The sequence below is a fragment of the Paramormyrops kingsleyae genome, chromosome 10, assembly GCF_048594095.1.
Source record: "Paramormyrops kingsleyae isolate MSU_618 chromosome 10, PKINGS_0.4, whole genome shotgun sequence".
Taxonomy (NCBI): domain Eukaryota; kingdom Metazoa; phylum Chordata; class Actinopteri; order Osteoglossiformes; family Mormyridae; genus Paramormyrops; species Paramormyrops kingsleyae.
The window spans coordinates 23,660,828-23,677,588 of NC_132806.1; the positions used below are offsets into that span (position 1 = coordinate 23,660,828).

Sequence of the window (16,761 nt, forward strand, 5' to 3'; positions counted from 1 at the left end):
GGCTTTATTTCTTTCTTTCATTTCTTTGTCTCCCCTTTTCCCTGTTTTTAAACTATTCCGAATAAATGATACAGGAATGCATCACAACATACCCATGTAAAGCACCTTGGTGTGACTGTTGTGTATATAGAAATATATTGAATTGGAAAAAACTAAATCAATTACCATCTGTAGTTTGTCCTGTGAAATTCTGTGACGTAGGCCCCGAGCCCTGTATTGGGAACCCATGTAGATGTTTGGAAGTTGGGTTATTGAGCTGGAAATGGATACATCATTTTGAAATATTGTTTTTTATTTCCAAAATAACCAGTAGATGGCAGCAGTACGACACAATTGGATCAAATAATTGCTAAGTGAATACAGTAAGCACAGGTACTGGCAAAAGGAGGCTTTAGTGTATGGGCTTGGCCAAGCTGAAGCCCGCTGACCTCTGCTGAAAAGGTGCTTCAGTTAACCTTGTCTAATAAAACTGTAACTCCCCCCAGTCGACAAGCTTTACCATCTCACCACAAGGGTCAACAGCTGCACCATTGTGGAAAAGAGTAGGATGGCTTCTCAAATACCATCTGAAAATATGAAATTATTTCTTTCACGGCAATGTGGTATAATTTCAATAATGCAAATGTGGGTAACTTTTGTGGTTTTCATATACATAATTAATTACAATGGAAAAAAAAATAGTATATCCTGTGCCTTCTGAATGTGAATTCAATAGTTTGAATTGATAGTCTTATAATTTTATACTAAATATGTAATGCACAAATTATGTTATTTGTGAAAAATGTGTAATCATTCATTGATTCATTCATTGACTCATTGATTGTTTCATTGACTCATTGATTGATTGATTGATTCATTCATTCATCCTTTTATTTACAATTTGATTGATTGATTCATTAATTAATTCATTCAGTGCAGTAATCCTGGAATCCAGCCCAGGAAACTCGGGGTACAAACCAGGGAGTTGTTGAGTTCAAGCTGCTGCTTTATTATTCTAATATATACTTCTATTATTTGTAGAATAAACTCTGACATAGATAACTGTATAAAACCTTTTCAAGGCACTCCAGGGTACGTTGAGATTTTTAAAAAGGAAACAAATTTAAATCAGCATATGCGTCCCTAACCTGTGGTCGACATCCCTGTAGTCGCTGTAATAACCTAGAAGTTAATCTTTTTTGCCTCGTGTTATTTGATAGCTAATTGTTTTTTTTTATCTAAATCTTGTTTATATTTTCCAGTAGTATCATCCTAGTTATACCCACATGGGACATAATAGTACAATAAGATAAATTAATCACAAAATTTGTTTGTGCATCTGTTTGAGACACCCTTCAAAAGACTGATGCATAGAATCATGCTGGAATTTGAGTTATAGCAGATAATAGCGATTTTCTGTTTGTGTTGTGTGATTTTTAAAACACTGAAAATGCTGTACTAGTTGTTTTGATGCCACTTCTGGAATCAGTGTTACAGAATTAGTCAAATCAGTTTGGCCCAGATTAAGAAAAGCTACATATTTATAGAAACACACACACACACACACACACACACACACATATACATATATATATATATATATATATATATATATATATATATATACACACACATACACACACACACATACATACACACACACACACACACACACACACACGCACACACACACATATTCACATATACGATTATCCATCGTAATGAAGTAAAGCTTCATTATGAATCAAAAAGCAACAGAGTGAAACACTGAAGAACACTGAAGTAAGCAAACACTGTCAGTTTTGCATGGCTGCTATTACGGCTCAGCTTTGCATTTAGCATTTCAATGTCTAAACAAATAGCCTCTGGGGGAACAAAATGACATTATAATGGATAAGTTTGTTGTTGTTTTTAAATGTTACTTGCATGATAAATATATGCTTCATCTGTCCATCCATTCATCTTCCAAACACTAATTCTGGTCCACGTCAATGGGAGCTAGAGCCAAGGCAGCAAAGGGCACAAAGCTGGGGTACACCCAGGACGGGATGCCAGTCCACCGCAGGGCACAAAGCTGGGGTACACCCAGGACGGGATGCCAGTCCACCGCAGGGCACAAAGCTTGGGTACACCCAGGACGGGATGCCAGTCCACCGCAGGGCACAAAGCTGGGGTACACCCAGGACGGGATGCCAGTCCACCGCAGGGCACAAAGCTGGGGTACACCCAGGACGGGATGCCAGTCCACCGCAGGGCACAAAGCTGGGGTACACCCAGGACGGGATGCCAGTCCACCGCAGGGCACAAAGCTGGGGTACACCCAGGACGGGATGCCAGTCCACCGCAGGGCACAAAGCTGGGGTACACCCAGGACGGGATGCCAGTCCACCGCAGGGCACAAAGCTTGGGTACACCCAGGACGGGATGCCAGTCCACCGCAGGGCACAAAGCTGGGGTACACCCAGGACGGGATGCCAGTCCACCGCAGGGCACAAAGCTGGGGTACACCCAGGACGGGATGCCAGTCTATCGCAGGGCACAAGGCTGGGGTACACCCAGGACGGGATGCCAGTCCACCGCAGGGCACAAAGCTGGGGTACACCCAGGACGGGATGCCAGTCTATCGCAGGGCACAAGGCTGGGGTACAGCCTGGACAGGATGCCAGTCTATGGTAAATAAAGTATAAATATCTTTGGACAGTCTGTGGAAACTGAAGTAAGCAGGGAGATACTCACATGGCGTACAAAGAAAAACAATTTCCACACAGAAAGAGAGCAGAGGGCAGCCCTGGAGCAGCACCAGCCACCGAGTCACCATGCTGGCTGCAGGTATATATTGATTGTAAAAAATGTCGTGCATAATCATACCCCTCTACAGTGAAATATTCATTCACACCATGTACAGACCTCTGCCACCTGCCCCTCCTCCCCCCCCCAAAAAAAAAATCAAACAGACCAATGACTAATCTTCAAAGTTGACATACTTTGAGCGTGCCCTCTGATGGGTTGGTGCCCCATTCTGGGTAATTCCCTGCCTTGCCACTCTGCATAACACAAGCAGTTGCAGAAAATAGATGGATAGATGTTCAAAGAGAAAATATAGCATAGCGGACAGAATAAATTTCCTTAAAATGCTCTTATGAGTATGACTGTTTCGAATTAAGCAAGCTGAGTAGGGATTTAATTGTACTGCCCCTAATTTAGAGTGGTAGTTTGATTAGATAGAGACAGAAATCTGCAAGGCTTCTGGAGCCAGCATCAACAACGTGCTGTGTGTTACCAAATCCCTTCCCTTGCTGTGGATTGAGATGAGTCCCCTCCTTTCCTTCTTGACCATAGATATTATCACAATAGATTAGACCTGTTATTTGACTGGCTGCAGTGATTTTCCTGCAGCGTTTGAGGAACATAATTGGCAACAGCATACACACTGTAGATTAAGAGTGCAGTGGCATGTGTGCTGTACTGTATGTGATTTGTCACGCATTCGGTGATTAACATGTGACCTTGTGGAATTCTGCTGGATCTTACTGGCATTGATTTAACTCTCATAGTACCTATTCAGCTCATGAAAGGCAGTAGCAGCAGCATTTAAGCAGACTCAATTTTATGGTACATATAACATATACAGTATACAACACATATACACAGAGGTGGAACATTCAGGTCCAGAAAGTAAAAATCCAGACCAAGATTTTGTTTCAACCAACCAGTTGTGTATAGAGAGTCACAGTTATAGAGTACTCAGCTGGTTGGTTGGAACAAAATTTTGGTGTGGATTTTTAGTTTCTGGATCTGAACTATGCACCTCTGCATATACATGATGGGCGGCTATATATGTTACAACCATGTGCATATGACCGTAAAGTTGCTGGTTCAAATCATGGGGCAGGGAGAGTGATGCAAATGTTGTGCCCTTCAGCAATGACCTTAATCCCAATTGCCCCAGGGGATCTGCATACTAGCTGACCCTGCACTGTGACCCCCCCCCCCCCCAAACTTATTCTCCCCTATTTATGTGCGTTTGTGTGTCTCTTGGCCTGTGTTCAAATTGTCCACTCCTGCACTCTATAGGAAGTCGGCCATTTTTTGGTGCTGTTGGAATTCTCAGTTGTAAATTTCACTGATTACATAGCGTGCTACAAAATCGGTGCAAGGCACATCAAAAGGTAGTGCACAGAAACTGTACCCTATATCATGCAACTGAGACCATCATGCATTGAGGCCTGAAACATGAGTGTCTAAATCATATTTGACAAACTATCCTCAGTGTGAACTGTAACTGATCTGTTGTTAAGTAGCTTTCTTATGAGATACTTTCACGTGAACTATAACACCAGTGGCAGGGCTTATCACTGCTTTCAAAGCACATGGTTATTTTAATGTATTTCCATTCATTTTATTTTTAATATTGCGTCTTTCACAAAAAAGTTGCCCCAAGGCATTTTACATGGGTGTATATTGGTGATTAGTATAAAATGTGTTGGTGGATACAGTACAATCAAGTATGTTGTAAATTAAGTTACATGTGCGCAGATTTGCGCTGAAGCGTTTTATTTTTATTTCCATGCTGTGTCATGTTACATTGTGAATTTATCCAAAATCACAGCATTGGTGTCCATGTTCTGGCGTGGTTTTTTTTTTAATTATTATTATTACAATAATGAACAACAAGTATAAACATTAACACAAAATACTAACTAAAAAAAAAAGTACATTTTTTAATATTGTAGTTTAATACTAGAGGTGATATTCTGGTGTTTGTTTATGTAACAGAGATAACAATCACAAATATGTAGCAGCTCGGGTGACCAGCTAATCCATGTCAGGGGGGACACTATGAGCTACTTCAGCTTTTACAAACTACTTTAAAGCTGAAAGGGTTCTGTGCTCTGCTAAAATGTTTGGTTAGTTCCTAGACTGAAAGACTCATCCAGCTGTTTCGCATTAACATTACTGACACATATGCATGATTATAGGAGACTGACCAATCAGCATACGGCAAGAACCCAGTGCTTAAGTGAAATCCTGGTCCTTTTAATTGAAATGTATGAAATGGTAGTTTACAAATCCTGTTGTAGCTCATAGTGTCCCTCCTGACATGGATTAGGTGGTCACCCTAGTAGCAGCATAACACCCGTCTAGTGTCCAAAATGTATGAACCTCTGTCTGCCCTTATTCCCTACTTAGTGTTCTATGTAGGGAACACTTTATGGTGAGTGAGTGAGTGAGTGAGTGAATGAACAAGTGGACATTTCAAATACAACCTTAGAGCGCAAGATGAAATAGGCCAAAAGAGAATTTCCTCACATGGATGAATACAGTATCACAATTCTATTCCAAAGGTCTAGACAACATTAAGGTCCTAATTCCCCCCTGGGATTGTTCTTAAGATGGATATTTACTTTGAAAGTAGCAAAAGCATTCTTCAGTTAGATTAAAATTCTATTATGATGTCAGCATATTCTCAGATTACCACACAGAGGTTTTCATCTTTTGATTATGATTTAGATCAGGGGTCACCAACCTTTTTGAAACTGAGAGCTACTTCAGGGGTACTGAGCCATACGAAGGGCTACCAGTTTGATACCCTCTTCTTAAATAACAAATTTGCTCAGTTTAATAAACATGTTTTAAATGCTTTTTTTTCCAATTTCATTTTCAAATCTATATACAGTACATGCAAATGTGATTAAAGAAGAATAGCAACAGGATGAAATTAAATTTTAGATGCTGCTCACTGGCGAGTTGTGCTATTTTTAGAACAGGTCCGCGGGCGACTCGTGGTCCTTGGGGGCATCCTGGTGCCCGCGGGCACCATGCTGGTGACCCCTGATTTAGATTAGAGATCTTACCTCAGAATCCTGGAATGCTTGAGTTGGGCTGGAGGCGTCCTAATGGTGCCCGCAGTGAACTCTGTTACTGTTATATCACCCCGTACTTTATAACGGGATTTAAGACAGGTCTGAAAATGCCTGCAACGGTCAGACAAGCAATCAATGATGGTGTACGGCTTGGAAAGGATACCCTTTGTCAACTGAGATTTGAGGTACGGCAAAGTCACCTTTCATATTCACATTCTCTGCAGCGATACAGCGGAAGTTAAAAGACTTTAAAAGCAGAGATGTGTATGAACCAGCAAATCTATTATACCTTGCAACAAATGATATTTTTAATTTAATTACCCATTTAGCAAAAGTGCCACATCAAAGGTGTTTTGCATGACATTACCTGGCCATATTAAGTTAATTTAAGAAATCTAATTATCTAATTAAAATTTCCCTTAAGGTTTCTTTAAAAACCTAATTGTAGTCGCTAGGTTTGAGAAATCAATTTCATGCTGCAGCCTGGCTAGCAGCAGATAAGACAGTGGCTCTCTGGCCTCCCTTCATTGTTGTGCAATGGCAGCGAGCAGCATATCAGGCTGGACACATAACTATTCTGCTATTCTGCGATTAATATATTTTTATGTATATTCTATGTTAATTCCACTTTCTATTCTATTTTCTATTTATTTCCTATTTAAATTTATATTTTTAAGTTTTAAGATTTTTTGTATTAATACACTCTGCTGGGCCGATGGTATGTCAAGCAACATAATTTCGTTCTGATGTGCACTAACCGGTGTATCTTCTGAATGACAATAAAACTGGCTATTCTATTCTATTCTATTCTATTCTATTTTAGAGTATATATAATTGATTAGATTGGGAAAAGTGCATTTTCCCTTAACGGGAAGGAATATCTGTAGCCATGTCAGTGTCTGTCTGCTGGAGTTATTCCAAAACAGAGCCCTCCAAAGAAAATGCTAGTTTATGTGCAATTCCCTGAGAAACAATGGCTCATAATGTAATTTTACAGCCAGTGAGCATGAGGCAATGCTGTGCCCAAAAGGCCGGCGTTCAGCATACATGCCTGTTGCACAAGCAGTTGGAGTCATGCAATTTCCACTTAGGCTATGACTGCAGTTCACTTTCACCTCTGCACAGTGTTTATTGCAATCATGGAATTGTGTAATCACTCTAATTTCAATCAGTCAAAAACTAGTCTCTACTTTTCTAAATACTGAGAAGCCTGTGAATACTTTTTTTTTTTTTGGTTTGGATGTAATAGCTCAAACTTGCAAATGAACTGCTATTTGAGTCACACTGTGTCTAATATGCAAGGCGATTAAATGATTAACTGTCTCTCCGGATGGAATGTAACTGAATTAATTACTGCTGCTAGGATATCTGCGAAGAAAGCAGTGAAACCAACCTTTGTTTGAGATAAGCCAAGAATCTTCAGTAAAGCAAACCTCTGCCTATACATTTTAGTTGAATATAGGGATTGTATACATTAAGAAACCCAGCAACAGTCACCAGGCAAGTTAATACTGTTCATGAATTTACATTACAGTTTTGTTTGTATATGCTAGATTCAAGTCGCTTATGTACCACCCAGTAGTTCTACTCCAAAACTGAACACTTGTATGGCAAATTATTTGTACATATTTTATTTATATTAGATATAAATGGCTCCAATTCAGTAATAAAATAACAAAGCTCTGTGGTTTAATTTTTTACCTTCAGCTAGGCTTCTGGGCTCCAATTCCATTGGGTGGGTGTCACTCCTGATGGGATGGTGTACAGAGTGAAGGGCCATAGAGATGGGAGGATGGATTGGGGCATTTTTGGGAGGAGGAGAGTAACAAAGGTAGCGGAAAGGAAGAAAAACAAAAGGCAGCCATTTTGGTATAAATATTGTGGGAAAACAAACACACCCCCCCCCCCCCCCCCCCGGGGGATGAGAAGAATTACACGGTGAAACATAAATATCAATGGATGGACAGACACACAATCACATGCAGACCGCCTCAGCCTTTTATCTTAGTTGTCTCGCATCACATAATTATTTTTTTGAGGGCTATAACAGAAAACACTGCACATTTCTGGGTCAGATAAATGTGACTTTTATTAATCTTAAGAATAAAGACATTGTATATGTGAACTCAGTAGCAGAATAGCTGATTGATTATCATTATTGTCTTATTTAATATTGCAGCTAATATAATTCTAATTATTTTACACTGGTTTGGTTTCTGCTATTCTTCTCTCAAATAACACACACACACACACACACACACACACATATATATATATGATGAAAAAAATTAAATGGTCTTCACTCATTGCCGTTTCATTTATACTACAAGCTAAATGGAAAATGACGTCATATACAGAATTTTTTTTCACCCGTTTTCTCTGCCGGTGTTCTGTCAAGTTGAGCTCCTTTGTCGAATTAGGCTACCGTGGTGCTAATCGATAGCCCTAACCCTAACTCTTACCCTAACCCTAACCCTAACCCTAACCCCCCACTCACTGCTTTGTGATGCTCATGAGAACATAACCTCAGAGGTTAGCGGATTGAGGTATAATACAGAACCGTGTATAGTTGCTTGTATTATTATTATTACTAGTATCGTTATTATTATTATTATTATTATTATTATGTACTGTAGTAACAAATGTACCCACAAATGTGATAAAAACCAGTTATTTTGACCTTGCGGGGATATTTTTCCAGTCCCCATCCGGGAGAAACTCAATGCTGTGTGGGTTGTGAGAGAGGGTGTGTGTGTGTTGTGTGTGTGTGTGTGTGTGGGGGGGGGGGGGGTGGCAGCTGCTAAGTCATGTTTTAGAATAACGCGAATGGATTGGAGGGGGAGGGGGGGGGGTTGGCACTCATACACGCGCAGTCAGTCATTTCCTCTGAGCCATAAACGCAGATGGTAGGATAGACGCTTGACTTAAATGATCCAAACTAAGTGGTTTATTCAGGTGCCTACCCTTAAAAAAAGCCCGTCCCCCAAGTGCAGGCGGCACAGTAAGGCTAAGGCTAAGAACAAATAGCCACTGGAAGCGCGGCTATATAGCCTACAGCCTCTTTCGTGTAAACAGTGTGCTGAAAGTCTAAATTGTTAACACTGAACATATGTTGTTAACACTGCCAAGAAATATCTTTTACACCTGTGATAAAAACAAGGGAATAAAACAGAACACTGTTATTTCCACGAGAAATTGGAAAAAAATAATAAATCACACGGGAGAGCAATTACAATACACAGTGCACTTGGAATCCTTTCACTGTTTAAAACACGGCGGGAAGCTGCATGGGGGGGTTGGGGGTTCTGAAGACAAAAATGACTACGTCTCGTATTTATGGTAGCCTATAGACTCAAACATACAACACAGACGACTGCACACACATGGCAGTGAAATATTTAGGTAGATACAGCTGAGTACATGATGTCTGTACACACGCAGATCATTTCTGTGCACCAAACCTAGAGGAAGTTCATTGAATAATTCTCTCTGCATAAACTGGCTCCTGGGGCTTCCTGGATCATAAATAACTGATAAAGCGCGCAGTTTGAGCACACACGTGTGTACCTGTGTGTGTAGGTGCGCGTGCATGCGTACGCTTCAGAGCCATAACGACGATGCAGTGGCCGGGGATAGCGTGAATGCGCGCGCCCCTGCGTTCGCGCGTGTGTGTCCCTTAGTCCTGGCGAGCTGAAGCTTGAGGAGCCAGTTAGCGGTAGCGCTCCCCCGCCTGTGATGGTGTCCATCTGGGATTATCAGAAAGCCGCCGCAATGCATCCTCTCCGTACTTTGCTTTTTTTAGCTGGCATAATTGCATTCTCGGGTAAGTCACTTATTTTCCAATAACCCATCTCCTTCACGAATTTTAAGTAATGTTTCTGGTTAAAAATCTTAATAATTGAAATAACCCATTTCACGGGAACTGTAATTTCCCTTCTTTGGACAAATATATGAACAATATATACATATGTATGTACTTATACTTACAGTGACTTAAAATGTTTTTATTTAATTATTTTTTCATTTTCATGGAGGGGAAAAAAGGTTTACTGCCGAAATTCAACAATTAAAGCTCGGGTTAAGTTTATTTTCCCAGCGTCATGTGCTTTATTATTCGTTGGTAGTACTATTAAAATGACTCATCAGGATAAGCCAGCCTACTTCGGCAGCATAACTTTACAGGCACAAATTCGTAAAAGTCACTCCGTATGTTTTTACTCGTAAATTTAACGCAGGAAATGTACATTGTTTACAGCGTATAAATTAAAGGACCAGGGCACATCATTTAGTAGTATGTTTTAAAGGGCAATGAAAATGTCAAAGTAAAAGTAAAACTGTCTTATTAAATGTCCTATTGCCGTGTCATAGGGAGCGATATAACCGGTGAAAATGTAAGTCCATTATTTTTATGTTCAAAGGATGTAATCATTTGTTATTGATTGTTAAAATAATCATAGTGCACAATTTGAATTGTGACAAAAGACGTAAAATCCAATAACCTGAATTTTAAAAACTAATTTATTGGTTCTAATGAAGCCAAAGCCATCAAGTCTTGAAACTTTAAATGTACAAGCAGTCTTCTGCAGTTATTGGTTATGTATTAGAAATGCGTCAAGTAGGAGTCCATTGGGCAAAAGATGAACGTACCAGTATTCAGTTGCTTGAGAAAATATTTTTGCTGTTAATGCATTTTGTTATATTGTTTTCCGGTAATAATTCCTGAAACAGCAGTCCGCATAATATTACATTTAGAAACGTAGACCTACATGCGTATCGTTTAAATATGCTTAGCCACAATCTCTGCAATCAGCTGTAATTAACAGCACTCAGTTTAATATGTGATGACAGACATATGACAAGGAGTACCCACGTAAACAAGGTATTTATTCAATTTTACGTAATTTTGTTTCGATGTTTTATAACCTGAACTAAAAGTAATGCCCTTACTGAAATATAGTTTAATTCAAATTTTTATTTCAGGTTGATGCTCATAATTCTTTGGTTTGAGTCCAAATAATCTTAATGTTATTCCAATAATCAAGGTTGAACCTTCCCTGAAACAGTACGTACATTTTATTCACAGAACGTATGCAGATTAATGAACATTTTCCCCAAGTACACCTTACTACCAATATAATCAGTGCCTCTAATAGTGACACTGATAAGGCAGCACAGATACATATCACATTTCTTGTCAACATGAAAAAACAAGACTTTGGGATTATGTAGTTCTACTGGAGAATTTAATGATGAGAATAACAAAGCTACAAATGAAGATTTTTCAGTGCATTCTCAATGCAACCAGGTCCCTCTAGTACAACCTTGAAAATACATTTGCTGTTCTGCCCTCAACTGCCTTGGATAACTATAAATTGCAAATGAGTAGTAGTAAACACAATGTCCTTCTTGTAACTGTTTGTTTGTTTTTTTGTTACCTTTCATTTATTGTTTGTACTGTTGAAGTGTATGAATTAATATTTGTGCTTTAACTGCGTTTACAGAGTGAAAATAATGGAAACACAGGAAAAATTATGGGGGGAGTTGAAGGTGCATTTTTTTCCCCAAGTACCTGTGTTCTCTTTGTTATGACGGCTTGGCTCATATTAATTGAATTCTATACAACCAAAGGACTGGAAGTATAACCATATGTTTAAAGGTAATCAAAACAGTAGCCATTTGCGATGTGACATTTGTTACATCATTTAGTTGGAGACATCGTGCAGAGTTAGTGTGTACGTCTACAGTAGCTCACATACTGACAGTACTGCTGTTGAAGTATAGTCAGTAGATGAACTACATAACCATACTACATGTAACACTGGAATTTCAGGTAGCCTCATAACTGACCCATTTTGTAGGCAAATCTAAAACTAATCTTTGACCTGCCGGATAACTCCTAATTTGAAAATGTTGCTCAGGGGTTTTCTGCCTTGATTGTTGTTGTAGTAATGTGTCATTCCATGTGAGTAATTACATGCATTGTCCATAGAGAACACTGAACAGTACGGCTCACTTTGAGTAATTACATACATTGTCCAAATAGAACATTGAGCAGTGCTTCTTGATGTGTTTTCTAGCTCTGCACCACTGTCCATTATCTGCCTTCAGTCCCAGACATCAGTATCAATTCTGTGGTGTTTCATTCCATCTTGGGCTTCGCTAACAGCTGCCTAGTGTTTCTGACAGCCACATAAACATTAAACTGATTATTTAGAACATCTATAGTGTGATATGTCCTTTTGTTTTTACAGTAAAACACACTACACAGGTATGGTCCCGGCCATCTTTCCTCCGCATTTGACCATCTGATATTATCACCAAACAAAGAAATGCAGCCCACAGACGGCTGCCGTACGTTAAGATGAAACAGCACTCACCTGTGATGACACCTCTGGGTCGATGTTAAAAATCTTATGAATTTTATTAATGGAATTCTGCAGCTTTTAATCTTTTTAATTTACATGTATTGTTTTGAACCAAAACATGAGTCGTATTTAAAAATGATATTTTTAGTCTTGGGAGCATTTTCTTGCCGTACATTAGCTGTTGTCTTAATACCTACTGATGGAAAAATTGCTAAAGAGAACAGTTGCAATGGTTAGTACTTGTGGTGAAGTTAAGGAGTTCAGGGCCTAAAGCCTTTTCAGAATGAGTCTCCCTCTTAACAGGATTTAGACTCCAACACACACACACCTGGTGAGATATTTTTGTGTACTGAAACCAACCTCCTCTAAAGTTCAAATTTAAAATTCATCCTTGTAACACTGATTTTTTTTAATCAGAACCTTTGAAGCGCTAGCAGAGCGAAGCTGGGGTGTTCATAGCTGATCACACGGCTTCCTAATGATGGAATGAGAACCTCCTATCAACCATTTTCTTCTCTCTCTGGTTTCTCCTCCATCTCGAGCAATCAGCGAATTCTCAAAAACACTATCCACCCACCCACATAAGATTCATCATTGGCCGTAGTTATCATTCCCGCAATATGCATTTCTACAGCTGCAGTTACAGCTGTCATAGAGAGACATCTGTCACTCTGAATTTTGGGCAGCATCTCACCCTGCTACTTATCTTACCTGGAGTCTTCGGTACATAGCCACCAAAATGTCATATTCCTCATGGGGGAATCTGTCCTTGTCATACAGTCTGACCTCCTGTCCCCTGTTTGGGTAGAACAGCTGCATCTCCCTTTGTTTTCTGCATCAGAAATTCATAAACTGCTCTCCAATGAAGCCCTGTCATTTGTCACTTTATGACAGCATGTGTATAAAATTATTATTATCTTTTAGGGTATTTAATTTAGATCCATGCAGATGAATATTAAAATTTAACAACCCACTAAACTGACATCTACCAATTCAAACATTACCTTGAATAAGCCACAATGCACATATACCCTCTTAATATTACGACAACACAAGCAAGTGCTTCATATTCAATATAAATAGTTTATTATTATTATCTGTGCGTCATAACTTTAGACTAATCATAGGTTTCCCAGTTTACTGTCAGCACATTAGTTGTCTTTTCAAGACTTGGTGCTCCAGCATATCACAGCCTGGCTATAATTGTTCTTCACTGTCAAGACTCAAGCTCTCAAGCTCTAGGTTTTTTCACTGTGGTCCAGAATCATATGGTTTACAATAGACCAATCCACTGATATTTGAATCAAGCCAAAAATCTGGTGCTCTCTTTATCCTGGACATTTGTTTCTAGACATGTTTTAAGCTCCTTCTGTGAGTTGGAAAATTAAGTTGAGAGGGATTTATATTGTATAAATCTTTACAGAATATTCTCTGTCACGGTGTGAGAGACGTGGGACTCAATGGCTGGCATTTGGTGAATAAAAGTGGTTTATTAAACTGAACGGGGGCAGGGAAACAAACAAGATCGTAAGGGTCAAAACAAGAAGACTACTATGGGGAAGGACACAAACAGACTGGAGGAGAGACGTCAATGACCAGACTGGGGATGAAGAGACAGACAGGTACTTAAATACAAAGACTAACGAAGGGTAAGAAACAGGTGTGACTCATCAGGGCCACGTCAGGGAGGAGACAGGGGGGTCAGGACATGACGGGCAGGACGTGACAGTATGCCTCCCCCCCACAGGGGAGGTGACCAAGGGGACCGAACGCAAAGGCAGATACACAGTGCCGTTTCAAATGGGACACCGGAACGGACCGGCATGGCAGGACTGACACGGTACATGGGACAGACACCACACAAGATCACAGGGGCTGAGCCCCCAGACTGGACAGGACAGGACAGGATAGGACACACGGCACAGCAATAACATGGAACAGGCCAGAGCGGAAGCAGGGAACATAAGGACAACAGGCAAGACGAGTACCTAACTGGGCCATAAAGACGAAACAGACCAAACATAGGACAGAACCAGGCACCAGGGACAATGGACCAGGGACCAGAGGGACAAACACCAGACATCAATGGGGACCAGAGAGCAAGACAGACAGGACATGGATGGCTGGAGAAGAAGGGCTTGAAGGCCAGCGTTTATCAAACTGAATAGGAGTGGTGAAACAAACAAGACCGCAAGGGGTCAAAACGTGAATGTGAGTACAGGGAAGGACACAGGGAGACATGAGGAGCGACATTAATGACCAGATTGGGGATGAAGACACAAACAGGCACTTAAATACAAAGACTAATGAGGGGTAACAAGCAACAGGTGTGGCTCATCAGGGGGAGACAGGGTTAGGGTTAGGCGGACATGACGGGCAAGACGTAAGAGTTATCAATAGTGTACTGTGAATAATAACTTAATAACTGGCACTCTAGTGGTTAAGGATAGTCTTATTGATGTTCATTTGAATAACCTGGCCAGTTTTTACAAGGTTCAGCAAAGTGTTAGATAATATTGTCCTTTATAGCTCTTTAAAGTGAAGCAAAAAGATCTTCTATGTGAGTAAAAGGTAAACATAATTTTTGTTTACCTCCCAGTTTCCTGAAGTTCACAATCATCCAGAATGCGCTTCGCAATAATGTTTGTGCATGGTGGCTTCTAAGGACTTTTAATGTTGTGAAGGTTCCATTACTCAGAAGTGTGTGAACATTTTCGTGTGAAATCTGTTGAATTTACTTTACTAAATTTCAGCTACTGAAAACTCTCTTAGTCACCTTTTTGCTTTGTCATAATATGCATCTGAAATGACTATGACTGGAGTCGGTCATATTAATGTAAACTGAACTTCTTTTTACCCTAAAGGCCAAAACGCAGCAGAATTCACAGCCGACTTTCAGTCTGTACTACAAGAAACATCATGCACATCTAAATTCTTCACCCAGATAATTATAAGAGATCAGATCTCCCTGTCTGTGGTACAAAACAAAGCTTCTGCAAAAAAATAAACGAAATAAGCTCCCATGTAATAGGCCTACTTATAAAGCAAGAAAATCTCTCAAGTCCCTGAACAACATGGTGTCTTGAGTAGCGTTCAGCATAATCACAAAATACATTACAGGATTTAGCGTGGAAAGATATCATCTCTCGCTCCCAGTAAGTAGTTATAGTACCTTCAGTACGGACTGTAACCGAAGGTTCCTGTGTTATTTTTTTATCAGTCTTACAGCACTGTGCTGTGTGGTTTTGGAATATAAACTGTTCATTTCTTGTCTTATAAAATATCCCAATAAGGTTTAGCTTCCCGTCGTCCGCTGGCCTGTGTATATCTTACATCTTCTTGTTAGTCAACCGTTCTAATGTTGACCTTTTGTGTCTGCTTCAGATCATTGTCTAACTGCAGATCTACGACATTTTTTTGTAGGAATCTTTAGTATAGAGCAGAATTCCTGGTTCCTTGAATGATGACAATGGACTAGATGCACCACGGTATCCCAGAACTGTTAGTAGTAAACAGCAGTTTCTTGCTCTAAAACAAACTGCCACCATTATCACATAAAACTCAAAAGGTTCAGTGTTATTTCAGCAATTATAAATATGTTTACTGCATGCACAATAATCTTTATTACAGACATGTTTATACCAAAACATTTTACTTTTTTTGACTCTCAAACAAACATCGTAAATGATTGATTTTGTCTGTATTATAATATAACTTTAAAGTGTCCAGTGTTATGGGAAAATTTCTGGAAAAAAATATAAAACCCATTTTGCCTACCTGTAGAACTGTTTGTAAACTTCGTTTTCTTATAAATAACCCCGCGCTTTGGCTTGCAGATATTTAGTATTGCCGCCTTGTTTGTTTTTGTCTTCTTTCAAGTAACTACTAAGATAGATTTTAGCTGGAAGATTAACAGACAACAGGCAAGTGTAATGAGGATGCTGGTTTTCGCAAGATGAAAAGATGACCAGCATAATTTATGACTGTTTAAGAAGTAACAGAATACGCTATCTCATTGGAATGTATCATTTGTCATGTTTCCAATAAATATTTGGAAGGGATGTTTTTAAGTTGAGCAAACTTGGTTGAAGTTTTAAAAAATCCAAATAATTTAGCATTGTGTCAGCCGATTTTAGCACTATACCTCAACTTCACCTTAACGACTGGCAATTCAGTCCAAATGAGAGCCTCTTCCCAGCAGAGTCTAAGGCTAACATAATGTATATCAGGTTTTAAAATGTACAATTTCTACATACCTATTTCTGCAAACAATTTCTTCTCTCCATTTTCTATCAGACATTGACGTTTTATCTTACGTTTTATATTGAGGTGTTATTATAATGTCTATGGAGATGGCGTTTCAGTGAAAGTAAGAACGATACAGTTCATGGTAACACCATAAATAATGCATATGAGCAAGAACTGTTACAGAACTGTTTAGTGAATGGACCGTTCAGAACTTTTGAGTGGTCTTTAATGATAATAATCCCATAGATGAATTTCAGACTGTGTTTCTGTATCCCTTTGGAGAGTGACTGGAAATATATTTTTTT

The 16,761-nt window shown here is 39.4% G+C and overlaps 1 protein-coding gene and 1 long non-coding RNA gene across 2 annotated transcripts in view; one reads left to right on the forward strand and one right to left on the reverse strand.

The window, feature by feature from the left end:
* Positions 1-2,599: 2,599 nt before the first annotated feature.
* Positions 2,600-7,593, reverse strand: LOC111859808 (uncharacterized). Its single transcript, XR_011993452.1, has 3 exons — positions 7,545-7,593; positions 5,835-5,954; positions 2,600-2,646 (listed from the first exon to the last, which is right to left on the reverse strand). It is a non-coding gene; the product is annotated as an uncharacterized lncRNA (long non-coding RNA).
* A 1,945-nt stretch (positions 7,594-9,538) lies between these two features.
* Positions 9,539-16,761, forward strand: part of rxfp2l (relaxin family peptide receptor 2, like) — a 36,956-nt gene continuing 29,733 nt past the window's right edge. The window contains exon 1 of the mRNA XM_072717550.1: positions 9,539-9,666. Coding sequence (XP_072573651.1) covers positions 9,579-9,666 — 88 coding nt within the window. The 5' untranslated portion in view covers positions 9,539-9,578. The remainder of the gene's footprint in view (positions 9,667-16,761) is intronic.